The following is a 15,152-nucleotide window of genomic DNA, read 5'->3' on the forward strand; positions in this document are numbered from 1 at the left end:
CTCCTCAGAAACCCACAAGCATTTTAAAACTCAGAGGAAGTATTTTGAACATATTAGATGAAGAACAACCAACCAACCAGCCCTTTTCTCATTTACAGCAAACACATAAACCAAAGCAGTATGATCTGCAGCGGGGGAAGGAGCTGCCCGTTCCTGAGCTGCCGGGCTGTGGAGCAAGTGCGCCCTGGCCTCTCCTGCCTTCCTGCTTAGTCAGGGCAAGAGGAGAGGAGAGATGGGCAAGAGGCACCTGAATGGGTTTGCAACTGCCGGGGGGGGTCTGCAATTGTTTTTTTCCCAATTTCAGCTTTACCCTCTCTTTTTTGGTGGTGACAAATTAGCTTCCTCAGTTCAATCTTGTTTAACACAACAGAAAACATGTACCATTTTAATTATAGATAGTACTTAAATGAGTAATTGTGCATGATCAAAACCCTATGAACACCAACTTTAAATTCCACTTTTAGAACAAGTGTATGTTTAATCTCAATCTACATTTAGGAATACCAACATCTGTTTTCATAAAACTAGGTTTTGTAGATGAAAACAATGAATTTCTACATCCACTGGTGGGTTTTGTTATCAAGGTACTGTTTGGAACAGCTGAGTTTTGTCTTCAAAGACTTTTACTGGGTTTTCCCCCATTCGTGTTAGAAACAAACAGAGACATCTACATTTAGATCAACAGCATGAATGAAAGAGTTTAGACAGTACTTAAGCCATCGCCACTTTAGCCCAAAGGGGTACAAAGGACAACACACAGTACAATCCTATTTGGCCCTTAAAAATTTACACACTTAACCTTGCAAGCCAGTGAGAAAGCCACTCTGGTACTATAGGATCAGCACACAACAAAAAATACTTTTGCACAAAAGACAAACTTGGAAGAATTCAGGGGCTTAAAAAGAAATATCCTTTTGCATTTTAGGCATTGCAGCCTCTCCAAGACATGCACGTGTGCCACAAGACCCATATGAGGCCTGCTCCTTCCTTAGGCTTCAACATACGAACTACTGCAGCAGTACCTTATTTTCAGCTGTTAAATCATGCCAATGGTCAGAAAGCACGTAGCTTCTTTGCTACGTGGGACGTTGCAGGGACTACGCTCCATTTCTTAAAAGGCGACTTCAAATCCTGCCAAAAGACCCAGTGATAAAAGCTCAGAGTTTGAAATCTTGTGCAAAATATTTCTGGGGGTAGAGGTGATGAGTACCAATATTCCAATAAAATTCCAGATATGTTGTAAGCAAGGACCTAAAATTTCAGTTACAGTAAGTGGAGATAATGCAGGTAGCCAACCTCCACTTTAATTTGGCACTAAGAAGTAAGTTTCAAAAAATCCCTTCCCTGACAAGGGGAACCGCCTCCAACATTCTCAAGGCTAAAGGCAAAGCTCTTGGCTTTGGCTATCAGAAATTGCCTCTTTATGCAGACAGAAGAAGGAAAGAAAAAAAAAAAAGCAGCACCAAAGTACACAATCAAGACAGGGCTCAAACTACCTCCAGAACACCTTTAGTCAACCCTAATTCTCAGCTCTGTGTTTGCATGTCTTACACACAGAATATTTCCTACTATCAAATCATCTTCCAGCAAGAGAAAAGACATGTCCATGTAAGATAGGACATTTGCAAGCAGTATGAAGTTTAAAATTGAAAGAAGTTTGAGGTAATGCTAACCTAAGAAATCCATGGAAAAACAAAAATAGGAAAAAGGGGAAAAACTACTCTAAATCAAAAAAAGAAAAAAAAGCATTGAAATAAAGAGACAAAATATAGATAGCTGAACTTGCATACTAGCCAAAAAAAAATGTTTGCAAGGATCAAGTTCTAACTCAAGCAGATATTGGAGAGGAACCGAAAACACAGGATAGACTCTGCTCATTTGGATTGTGTGCACACCTCAGACTGCCAAGTGTAAGGACACCTCTAGGGAATTATTACTGGCAACGTCACCACCTTGAAGTTCAGACACAAATGCTCCACAATTTCAAGATGGCTCCTAGTCTCCATTTTAAGATAGCATCAATAAATATCTCTTTCTCTATGGACAAAAAAGTAACTACAAAGCTCACAGAGCCAGAAGCAAACCCCAACATGTACTACTAAGAAACAAGTGCCTCACAGTGTATTCATGTATGGTTAAAATTGCTGAAAAGGAGAAATATCCAAGAATGAGGGTAGGAAAGGGACTGAGAAAGACTGAGGACTATGAATGATATTATATACATAAATGTCATGATAACAGAAATAAATAAATTTGTTTGATAATCCTGTTTTGAACTTGAATCTCCACCAGGTTAAAAATGCTGTAATTAGTGTTCTTTATGGATGACCATACCTTGCTGTGTTCACAGAGGAGGAGTACATGCACTCAAGATAAACATTTCAAACAACCGCTGAAAGAAAGGTGACTGGCTGTTTTATTACATCACTGTGTCCATATTCATTTTTAATTTCTGTTTTCTGGGAACCATTTTTCCCTTGAACCTCAAAAAATTGTTGTATCAATTTTACAGGAGAGTAAGACACAAAGATGAAAGCTGCTGTGCAAAACAGCAGAGCCAAACATGAGGTCCAGAAGTAGCAACAGTATAAGAAAAAGCAGTAATATGGTAATGGCCTTTCAAAACTTGACAAATATACTCTTCTATAAACAAGAAGTTTCAATGGCATGATAGCTTTGCTGTTATAAAAACTAGGACTCTTTATGCAGGTCCAAAACACTGTCAAACAGTTGTTCACTGACACTGGTAGGTGGAGAACCCCAGCCAAGCATCATGTTTATGTTCTGCCAAGCTACACAGCCAGAAACAGAGATTCCTGCCACTAATATCCACCCGTGCGTCTCGGCATCACCCACTGCCGACTTCCGTGCTGAATTCTAAAGGGCATCTTTTTGCTTTTCTAAAAGGACATTTAAATTGCTTAATTATTCACAGGGAACACATTGTATAAAGTGAAAGACGCTTAAGCAGTAAGGTTAAATCACAATGGCAGTTGAGAATATTAAAATGAAATAACTAAGAAAGCTTCGCAGGGATGGTTTTGAATGATAAACAAGGCAAGGTTTAAGAACACAATGACTTCAGGAAGTCTGTGTTTTTTGTTTTTTTAAATCTAAAAACCTGCAAAGCCAGGTGCCTTACAAAAAATGTGAACTAAATGTGATAGTACTGCACTGTTATATATCATGAGAGAGAGATTTGTAAACACTGGGTTTCTTCCAAATATTATATGAAATATTCTTCAGGACACAAAATTAATTCAGTAGTTAACTGAACATACTATGAGAGAAATCATCTCAGAGTAGTCTAAACATATTTGTCTTGCCATAAGATAAACATCATCCTCATATTTTGTTATTGCCTGTTAATTCTCCTTTACACCTAAAATAACCTTAAATAAATGGTGAAATTGAGTAGCTGAGATGAAACCAAGATTTAATACTGTCTTAATCTCAGCAACAACTGTGGAATGCCTTGTGAGTAGACACATGTCCATTTAAAGTTAGATCCAGATCCTTACACACCATCATTTACCAATAGACAAAAGCTGCCTGCAATACCAAAACTTTCCTCTAAAACATCTAGTTTGCTAAGTCAAGTGCTCCAAATGCTTCAGCTCAATGGGATAGCCACAAAGTGAACTGAGAACTCAACAGGTGCTTTTAAATCGAGCTTAAATGCTGAATACAGGTTTAAGAACCACAATGAAATCTGGGCCTATGCACAGTACATTTAAAAATTTGGGGTTTGAAAAAAAAAAAAAAAAAAAAAGACATCAACAAAGTAAGTTCATTAGAAATAGTCAGAGTTTTGCTGTAAAAAGTGCTTGTAATTAACAAAGCAAAAGTACCAGAGTAAAGGGATTAGTAATTGTCTCAGAAAAAATTGTCTCAGAAAGTCTCAGAATAATAGAGAGCTAAAATTCAGTACTGTGGGTCTTGCTCATTATAACTTTGTAACATTCAAATGAGAATTTTACTTCTGTAAACATATGACTACACCATCCATCTAATGCAGTCTTGGCCAATTGGTGACATGTGACAATTTAAAATCTGACCTCACGATGCCTAGCCAAAAAACCCACAAAACAGGCAAGTCTTGAAATATTTTGTTTTACAGACAAAAATGCTCATCTTAGAACTTGTCTGAAAGTACAAGATGTAATAGTTTAGAGCAGTGTAGGTCCCTTGGTATAGATGCATTAATACCAGTATAAACAGGTTCAGAATAAGCTGTAGCAGCAAACATGTAGAATGGTTGGCATAAAGTCAGAAAAATGCTTTTTGAATAAGCAGGACAGCACCCGAGCTAAAGAGTCACAGAAGACAAGTAAAAATCTAAATGAGCTGATGCTTATTCTTCTAATGTGGAGAGGGTAAAGTAGCAGTAGCTGTGAAGCAAGATGACTAATTCCTGTACAAGAGTTTTGGTAGCAAGAACAGAGAGCAATGGGTGTAGCTGTTACCAGGAGGAGTATTTTATTTAATGGTTGGCGGGGGGGAAATAGGGATGGGAATGGAGAACAAGACACAAACGGAATTGTGTAAAGTTGCCCAGGAAAAGACAGCGTGGACTCAGCCTCTAAGACTGGATATGCCAGAGTACATGCTTCAGATGCCAGCCCCAGAACACATCAATGGCAGCGGATCAAGGACTACCGCGTTTGGCAAGGAAATAGGGGGATATAAGAAGTTAAAGAAAGGAGATGACAAAACTGAGCCCAAAGCTCAGTGCAAATATGTATTTCTCCTGCAAGTCTGGTCCACGTTTTGGGTACAGTAATGAATTCCTACCCCAACCACCCCACCACTCCTATTTATTTAAAGTAGGGTTCTATTTTTCCTAACATTTCATGAGAAAATTCTTTTAAAAATACATTTGGAACAAGTTTTGCAAGGAAGATTTTTGCAATCAACTAAATTCATTACGAAGCATTGCTGATAATTTTACTGTAATAGTTCTATACACATTAGCAAAATACAAACTGCACAAACTCATTCTAAATAAAAATTGAAACAAAGATAAGCAAGAAAATAGTATTTTAGCTTTCATACACCACATCTGTAGAGTCCCCAAAGGGAAAGCAGATACTCTGCAATTAAGCAAAACAAGAGCACCCAGAGACTTTTTGGTTGGTTGGTTTTGGTGTTTTTCTTGTTTGTTTTTTGTTTTTTAGGGCAACAGACTCTTGTCTATAGAAAAATTTGCTAGTTGGTCTCTGCATGAACTTCAGAGCTAGGAGTCCACTGTTTACATTAAAACTATATCTCTGAAAGAAAGCAGTAAAACTATCTAACTACACAGTATCAATGCTACCTTTCTTCAGGTAAAAGCGAACAGATGTTTCTGAACACCAGTACCACTAGAGAGTTTGTGCTCTTGCGTAGAAAAAGCATCTCCAACATAGACTGGTGACACAGCGAGAATTTAAACTATAAAACCTAGGAACCATTTCTATAAGTTCCTTCTTCATTTAGATTGCCTAGACTAATCATGTAAACATAAAATATGCAGCAAAACTATATACAGGTGAGGAAAAACACTGAGGTCTAATTACATCTCTGTATAGGAAGGAACAATATGAAAAATGTGGCATCCTTTAGGTGCAAGGAGGTGAATGCCTGTATCTCTTGCAGGGGGCAGAGCAGGAGGACATGATCTATTCCATTTTATTTTCTGACTGTCAGAAACCCAAACACATTTTTACTAAGTATCTGTACATAACAACTTGGCTAGGCCTTATCATTTAACCTTAACTGTCTATGAAAAGTGTAATACTAAAAGATTTTATAGACTATTATGAGATATCCTATATGGATAAGGTTCAGTATTGGTACAAACTAATTCCTTTCATGCTTTGAATGGAAGTCATTCAGTGCTTCAGTACTGCAGGAATCTGATTTTTACATATGTAAGTAGTATATGTTTTGTTAAATTCATTCATTTTTAACTTTAGATTAAGCTTCAGTAAACGCCAAGGTAACTTTACCAAAAAACTGAGTGTTTCAAAATTTTCTAGGTAATCTAGAATCAGGTACAGAGATGTGTCATAAAAAACAACACACTATTTCCAAAACACATATTTCTACATAATTTCATGCCAAACTAAGCAAAGTGCAAAAAAAAGGCAAGCTTTCCTTTAACTTCTCATGACCAAAAATTTTACGGTCTGTATGAACAGACTGAGACTTCCATAAAGAAGCAAGCATGTTGTTGAAAAAGAGTATTCCAAAATAGTGCTCAGGAAACTTAACATCTTCGCTACATATTCATACCTATTGCTTGAACAGTTACATTACCAAGAATTAAAGCAAGCATGTGCAGGTCAAAGACATACTGGAGCTAAAATCACTTTACCTTATATGTACTGGGAAGGAATATTCTTGAAACAGAGGTCCTCTCTAAGCATGCAAGTATTGCAGTATTGTTGCTGCATCTAAAAGCCACACTAAGTGAACCTTTTGCAACAGTAAAAGTCAGAACTTTGTACTTAGTTTATAAATACAGCAAATGAAATTAAGAGGGAGAAGACTAAAGATCAAATGTCCATTCCTTTAGAGAAACATTAAAACCCTTCCTTTACTTGACTTTAATGTTTTGTTAGCCCTGAATGGAAGTATTAATAAATCAGTGGTTGCAGGTAATGTTTTTATTGTAAATAAATGACTGAAGGTATGGTCTAAATGTGAAAGGATTATCTAAGAGCACACAAAAATGGTAGCTATAAATGTACCTCTGTGTATAGCACTAATGAATTCTAGGCAAGCAGCAGAAAAAACAGAGAAAGTTTATTGAGAAAGAAGTTACTTAACAGTGAAGTCTGCTGGAAACTGATACCTAGCTAACTCATCACTCTGAACATAATAAGCAAAACAGGCAGTCTCCTGAATGAGGAATCCAGTGTATGTCAATTTAACCTTCCCATACTCACCTCCTCCTTCCCCATTTTATTTCAGAAGGGGAGGAAAGAGTACAAGCATTTCAGAGGACCAATCTCTGTATTTTAATAGAACATTTTGCTTTCAGAGTGAAAAGGATTAACCACCGCAACTAAGACTGCTGTGACAAATTATTCCTTCTCTAACTGTTGCTGTAAGATGCAAGGGGATCTTGCAGATAGTATTAAGTATAGCAGTGAGGTGGCATAAAATGAGACTTCATTATCAGGTGAAGCTATATGATTCATTCAGAATTCAGTATGAGCTCTAAGCAGTGAAGTCACTCACTTAGTAAAGGGAGCTAAAGCCCCACTGTTCTGGCCAAGGGACTTATTTCCAGCAGCCACAGCAGAGAGTCACCATTCTAGGACTTCCACACGTGGTGGGCACTCCAAGGAGCAGGTCTATCAGAGAGCTGTGATAGCATAGCACAGACAAACTCTCAAGATTGTCTCCATTATATCAGAAACTATAAAACATTTTAAAGAAGATTTAAAGATATCCTTGTAATTACTGCATTCCCATAACAATTGCTATACTAGAGAGACGGTAAGTGCAGTTCTCCACAAGATTGAAGTCTTCCCACCACTTAGCTGTGACTGAAATAGCAAAACTAAGTAAGCATTCTCAATTTACCTTTTTAGAGACACCAATCCAAACTAAATAGTCTCCTCCTTTCCACTGGGTGTGGTTTTGCTAGAAGCGAGACTGAAGTCTTGATCTCACAGTTTCTCACCAGTGCTGACTAGTACTGAAGTTCTTTCAACTCTAACCTGTATCAGCAGCTCTAAGCAGTTGCCTTCTCTTCCCAGGAAGAGGAAGCTAGATGTCAATCAGAAGCTCATGTTCACATTCCCATCACTGACTAGCACAGTTGGGTGATTCAAGCAAATTCTGGAAATGTATGAGCTAAATAGATCCTTGTCACATATTAACTATGAACATAACTTTTTAGTAATGCCAGGCATTTACTGATCTCTCTGCAGGAAAATGGAAGGTGTGGAACCAGTTTCTGCAGTTCACAAATTGCTCCTGTAGTTCACAAATTGCTCCTGTCATTGAATTTGATACAAAACCCACATAGTATAAATAAGCACAAATCCATCATGTTCATCCAGCAAAACAAATAGCACTGGAAGAAGCCAATAGCTGAGCTGCTGCCATCAGAAAGGAGAATATAGCCTCAGGGAAACTGTAATTACAGCTATGCAGTTTGAGAGAAGTCATGGATGAAGACACATGGAAAGCCCTTCAAAAGTTACTACTGAACATGGATTATAATCAGTCTGAGACATCTTAGTCTCAGGTCAATGATTAATATTTATGCCTACAAGTGTACTGAGCCATTCAGATTTGGAGCTTTACCTACATGTTTCATGTTTAGAGATTAGACAGGAAGAAAGACCAACTTTCAGCCTGACCTACTGTGGACAGAACAACATACCTCATTTGGTTAAGTCTGGATTTGTATCAGGATATACAATGTATACATACAAAGGTGTTTATGTATATACAAATGTAATTCAAACAGTTTTTTCAAAAGTTACAAGGTTTACCCCATGTCAGCCCAACAAATATTTTGAAAAATGTTACATGCAAGTGAAAATACAGGGTGTTACAAACAGGGCTTCCTCCCCACCTTCGCTGCTGACCCTCAAACAAATAAAAGGTAATGTACATTCATTAAAAACTACTGCATATGGAAGAGGAACTTTACAGAAAGGCGAAAGATTCAGTGAGATATACCTACTGTTTACTTATTCGAATAATTGAAAATACTTCCTCCCCCCCCATCTCATCTCTTACCACTACTTTTTTTCGCAACCTCTATATTGGAGAAACAGCCAACTTTAACAGATAGTTCCACCAAATATTGCTTCTAAAAGGGCATCAGTAGCTTTTAAAGCACTATTCATATCATGAAGTAAGAAGCTACTGGTGAGATTTATGTTACATACAATGCCAGAAGAAAAAGAAGAGAATCCTAGTCTTCCTTTACATGCATGAGACTATTACAGTTAACAGACGAAATCTGGGTACATACATGTAACATTTTTCCATTTACATCTTCACATTCCCAAAACTTTCAGGCATGATTGTATTTCCTTTACTGAATAACAGAGCCCATAGTGAAGACAGAAGCATAAGCATTTAAACACACATTTTACCTAAATCTAGTGATAGCTTTAAAATCTTAAATATCTACAACTGTGTAAAAGCATACTAGTTTCTACAAATACCATTTTTCTTCATTTAAAACAAACAAAAAAACCCACCTTGAACATTCAGAAACAATAAATCCCATAAGCACAAAGTTACAGTTGTCTGGTAGTATGTTACAGCATACCACAAAGCCAAATTCTCCAAACAAACTCCTGAAAGCCAGGAAAGAAAGAGCTGAGGAGCTCATTCAGAAATACTCCAGAAAACACATGCCGAACACACATACACACTAAACAGCTCACATCTGACTTAGAGTCAAGCACTTGGAACAAACACCACTCCACCTTTTGCACATGCAGCTCCACCTGTCCCCCCACACGACATTCCCATGGTTAAGGTAAGAAGTTCCAAAAAGGAAGGTCATCATTAGCACTAAGACTTGCAAGTGTTAAAAATAAAAAAAATAAAATAAAAAAAGAGAGATGAGGCAAGAGCTAAAAGCAAACGGAAATGATGCATTGAATTCCCCTCTGTCCACACAAACAACAGTCATCTGTTTTGGATTATGAACTTTTCAGGGCAGAGACCAACCACCTTCTTACATTTACATAAAAGTGCCCTGCATATCTACAGTGCTACATAAATTATATGCTCCTTGGAACAATGTCTTGGCTTTGCCTGGGAAGGGCCTTGCTTGCCTATGAGGTGTGAACCAGATGTTATGGAATTCAATGGAAACACTCCATCAACTGAAAATGGGCTTTGGATCAAGAACAAGCCATAATTTTATATTATGTATTACTCCAATGGAATAAATTAGGACAATAATATATATATCCAGGTCTATGAGAACCTTTTACGTAAGATAATATGTAACACAACAGCAAAGCATTCCATGTTTATTTAAGATTACCTGCCACTGAGCTGCAGATCAGTAAGCTCTGGAGAGAAAGCCACCCCATTATATACCTATTTCTTGTTAAAACATTACCACCTTCCAGTGGTCGTGAAAGATCCATGTTAGACTACGTTAGGGTTTTTCATGAGGGTAAGCGGGATGGAAACAGTACTAACAAAGTATTAGAAGAAAGTATGCTAAAGTTCTCAGACTTTAAAGTGACACTATAGAAAAACAGGCAATGTCTGTTTTTGGCTTTCTTATATTTAATTCAGGGGAAGAGGAAGTGGCACTTCATCACTTGGTTCTTTCCCCCCATGACAGCGTGGAAATGGTAGCTTAGTTTGCCCACCATAGCCAAGAGCTGACCAAAGAACAGTGGCTTACTCTGTAATTCCACTAGCAACAGCAGAACATACACTTGTTTCTGCTAAAATGCTCTGTGAAATACTGCATTTAAAACTGTTATTAACTCTCAGAAGTCAGAAGTTGATAGAAGCAGTTTGCATCCACTAATAGTCTGCTTGATGATGACGATGGAAAATAGTACTGCTTACTCGCATGTTTGCAGGCCAGCAAGAGTTGTGAGCACCAGAAACCTCAGTATTAAGTTAAGAGAATTCATCCTTTAAAGGCACGATGGATCCGTTAGAGGACACCACGTATAGCATCACAACCCCCGGCAGTCCCTGACCTGAGGCCCTGCTCACAAGTACAGGAACAAGTCCTGTGCCTCCCGTGGGGGGCCACTGACCCAAGGGGCGCTGCCTCCCCACGTCCGAGCTCCCAGCATCGGCAAGCCATCAGCCCTGTCCCGCTCCCTCCACAACGGGCCTTTTCTCTCCTCCTCTTCAGTGAATCTCCTGACACATAGGACTGCCTTCCTGAATCCCTGCCTCCTTATTTCTATCGTTTCAGCATTTACATGAAAGAGTCTTCCACCCCACACCCCGCTTCCAGCCCACAGTAACTCCCACACGTTGTTTGAGGGCAGAGTTTGTCAGAAAGCGTCCCACACACGGCATAGCAAAACTCATGCAAACTACACCCTCAGCTCTCCACGCCGCTCTTAAACTGTGTGCTTCCCCCTCCCCACTCCACACACAAGCCTGTGCCAACACGGCCCTGAGAAAGCTTCCTTCTAAAGGCTATCTTTAAAATGCATTTAGTGTAGCTTCAAATTCAGGTTAAGTATCCTGCCACCTTGGTTTGCAATGTGTTTCTAAAGCCACAAATCTTCCTCCTCACCACACAACCTGAAACACATGCGCAGATTCCTCACTGTACCTCCCAAAACTCTGCCTTGCTCACTTCACTAGAGAAAGGAAAAAGCTTAACCCTGATTAAAGGAAACTGCACAGACAGAGACGGTGAGTAAGCTATGAGCAACTGTCCAAAGATTTTTTTTTTGAACAAAAGAGAACTTGCAAAGAAGATGGTTTCCATCTGTTTTCATTAGCTGTAGTATGGTATGTATGCACAGAAAAACTGTAGACATCTAAAAATAAGCTACCGAGTTGATTCGGCAATAGAAAGAATGCTAGCCAAAGTGAAGCAGCTTTAGCCCACCACATCATCCAGATCACACCAACATAGTAATTATGCAGATATATGACATAATGTCAGTATAGGCAGATGACACACACCTATTACCAGTATGGTTAAGTAGAAAACTCTTATTCACATACTTAAGTATTTCAGCACACTTCATTTTCCTATTAAACTTTTATTTCCTATTAAACAGTATTTTTCGCTTTAATACCAGTCACTACATAACTGCTGTAAGGTACATTATATTTACAGTAAATACAATAATTGAGTATCCAGTTATACATACCAAATATATAATCCACTCAACCACAGAAACAAGAAGCATTTTGTGTTTAGCTTCAAGACTTATAAGCTGTTTTATTCAGGTGAGAGAAAATGTTGTGTTGTAAACTAAATGATGTGCAGAATGAAGTATATATTACTAAAGCTTAACTTTGCTGCAGCAAATAAAAAGTCTCATGCATTTTGATAAAATCCTAAGGAAGAAAAACTGGCACATTCTGCTCTGTACACACTAATGTTGGAAAGGGAAGGACAAGCAGCATATTCCGAAAAGTAACTTTTGTCATCAGTCAAGAACAGTCATAATCTGAAGTCTCCCACTAATATTATTTGCCCTAAAACAAAATCCTTTCTAAAACAGACATTTTGGCAGTATACACACTCCTCCTCACTAGCCTCAATCAAAGCATCTGACAAGCATGTTCTTCCTGGATAAAGTATTCTTCCACATCCAAAAAGAAACTTTTTAGAAATACCACTTCTATTGTAAGATACAACCAGAACATGCAAAATATGTCAAAACTGCTTATTTAATGGACACCCGATCAAAAGAGTTTCAAGGCCTTTCGTTATACAGCATGAAGATTGACATTGTCTTCTCTATCATACGGGAAGACAAAACAGCTCATCATTTTTATTTGCATAATGTATGCAGATTTTCATTAATGTAACTCATAAATAACATTTTATACACTATTCCTGAAAAAGTATGCTGCTTTGCAAAAGTAATTTCATAGTCATTACTCCTGGCCATGCTTTGCTTTGTAGTTTAGTTGCTGCAGGACTATTTTTTCCAGCCCTTCCGTGACTCTGTAGCTGTCTAACCACAAACTTTATTGAATCAGTGTGGATCAGTATTTCCTTCTTAAAAGGACTTTGCATTTCTTGTCCAAATGTTTATGCTTTCAATGATACCACAATACATTTCATGTCAATATTTTGACAAAAAACCAACCAACCAAAAAGACCCATTATTTATTAAACTTGCAGCAGGATGCAGTGTTTATCCATAGACATGCAAAAAAACTTAAGACCACCTCACAACATCTTTTAAGGCAAACCCTCTTCTATTAATCAAGATGATTTTTATAATGCATATTTCAAAGTTTTTAAAATGAAGAATAATTTTATTGTTGTGTATGAATGACAGTAGAACACAAAGAGCATTTTGTATCACATTTTATGCATGATGGTTAGTAGATATGTTAAATGACAAGAACAAATAAAAATATTTAATCAATATAGTGCAAACTGTCCCATGTTAAATTTAATTAGTTGATCTCATGAATGAATAACGGGGATAATTTTTCCTCTAATAGATTGCCGTGATAGAATTAAATTGCCTTTCTTACCTTCTGAAAAAAGTCTTCCCCACTTTTCCCTTTGCCCTCAGCAGCAGCTGTCAAAAAAAAAAAAAAAAGGCAATATCTGGTTACAGAGTACATAAAAGAAACACTTACAAGTTTATATATAGAAATAATTAATGAAGCCATTCCACTGAAATTGTAACTCCAGGTACTACTACTTCTCATGTAGTAAATACTTTGAACTCTGAAAAATTGGCTAATACTTAGAACAGCCTTTTGCAGTTATTTTCTAAAGTTTCAGTCCAAGCAGATGCCTATATTTGCCTAGTAGAGCTGTTGTATATTAATCTATATTTTAGTTACAAAGTAAATATGACAGCTTAAGTCTAATGATTTATTCACATTGTACACTTTGCCAGGTAACTGTACCAACAGGATGCTTAGAAAATAGCCCTATGGGCACAAGATTTGCTACATCAAGATTAAAAATTAGAGTGAAAAAAACAAAAGACAAAACAAAACAAAACAAATACACCCTCACACCACTGCATTCAGCCAGAATCATGTTAGTTTTTCCTCTATCTTACTATTTTTGATATCAAGGTTAAATATAAAACCTTGACGCAATACTATTTGGCTCATTGAGACTGAGAAAACACAACAAAATCTAAGTAGATATTAGTCCTCTTAAATATTCCTTTTCCATTTGTTGCTATTTAGTGAATTTCTGCAGTAGGCACTCTTCAGCCAGCCAATGACTATGAGCTACTACATTCACTGCAGCTGAAGACCCAAACGCAACCTCAGGTATCGTTGCTAGCTACAGTGCCATTGTGCGAACCAGAGGTATGGTCACGTTGCTGAACACTGAAGAATTACACTTGAGAAAGATGAATTCAAGCAAAGAGCAGCACTGGACGTGGCTACTAGCGTGGCTAGGCAGCTGTGGACAAGTAAGAACTGGTCACGCAGGTAAGGACTGAAACATCTGGACCTGCTTAACCTAGCGAACCAAAGGCCAAAAGGTGAAAATCATGAGGTCTGTGAATCAAAACACTGCATTCAAAACGCTGTATCAGGGAAAAGGGGCATCACCAGATGTGCACATGCCAGAGCCTGGGAGTACCCCTGCGCGCTGGGGTTGTCCTGACCATGAGGTGGGGACATCTGGATTTAACATATAAGGCACAGTTGACATTAGGAAGAGAGCGTACTAACTAATCTAAACATATGGAAGCTGGAAACGAAGTGCACAACCTCGAGTGCTTTTCAGTCAGAGTGCAGGAAAATCAACAAGGGGAACAAACACTAGCCCATTCCAGAACAGGGCTTGTAAGCTTCTGAAAAGAGACCATATAAATCACCAATGTCAAGAGAGGGACCTCTGCTAGAGCCTGGATTCTCTCCTCTGTGTATTTAAATCCCTAATTGTATATTTAGTTAATCTAAATGATCACACTTAGAAACATACAACCGTTTGCATATGTTGTAGCTTATGTGTTGCAACTTGAGACCTACTAACCAATTCCAGAACCAATCATGAAAAGGATTATTTCCTTTTCCCAGAAAAAGATGCCTCCATATGGAGCTCCAAACACAGGAAGAGTTCTCTGAATTGTGTCAGGCCGCTGAAGCAAAAAACTTGCTGTCATTGTGATTTTTCCATTTGTATTTCTCAAGTACAAAACAGACCTCTAGTTTGCCTCATCCATCATCACGGCTTCAAAACTCTTTGTTTCCAGCTACTTAGTCCTCCCTTACTCTTTAAATTGCACAAACAATTCCAAAGTCATACATTGACATTAGCTCATTAATGCAATCAATCTGAGCAAATGAACGCTACTGAGAAGACACAACCTAGAGGCATGCCTTCCAAAGGGTCTCCCTCTGCGTCAAGCAAGACTGCTCCTCCTACCTCAGAGGAAGCAATGCCACTACAATAAAAATGTAAGTATGTATGAAATGCAAGCTTCTCATAAAACACCGAGAGCAACACTTAAATATCATGGAGA

The 15,152-nt window shown here is 38.0% G+C and overlaps 1 protein-coding gene across 5 annotated transcripts in view; it reads right to left on the bottom strand.

The window, feature by feature from the left end:
- Positions 1-15,152, bottom strand: part of BICC1 (BicC family RNA binding protein 1) — a 116,015-nt gene that overhangs the window by 67,292 nt on the left and 33,571 nt on the right. For 4 of the 5 annotated variants that reach the window (XM_064513725.1, XM_064513728.1, XM_064513726.1 and 1 more), the window contains exon 2: positions 13,186-13,232. In XM_064513725.1, the coding sequence (XP_064369795.1) occupies positions 13,186-13,232 (47 nt within the window). Of the gene's footprint in view, positions 1-9,215; positions 9,383-13,185; positions 13,233-15,152 lie in introns of those variants that run through there. The other variant, XM_064513727.1, reaches the window with a different exon arrangement.

The sequence above is a fragment of the Dromaius novaehollandiae genome, chromosome 6 (genome assembly GCF_036370855.1).
Source record: "Dromaius novaehollandiae isolate bDroNov1 chromosome 6, bDroNov1.hap1, whole genome shotgun sequence".
Lineage (NCBI taxonomy): Eukaryota > Metazoa > Chordata > Aves > Casuariiformes > Dromaiidae > Dromaius > Dromaius novaehollandiae.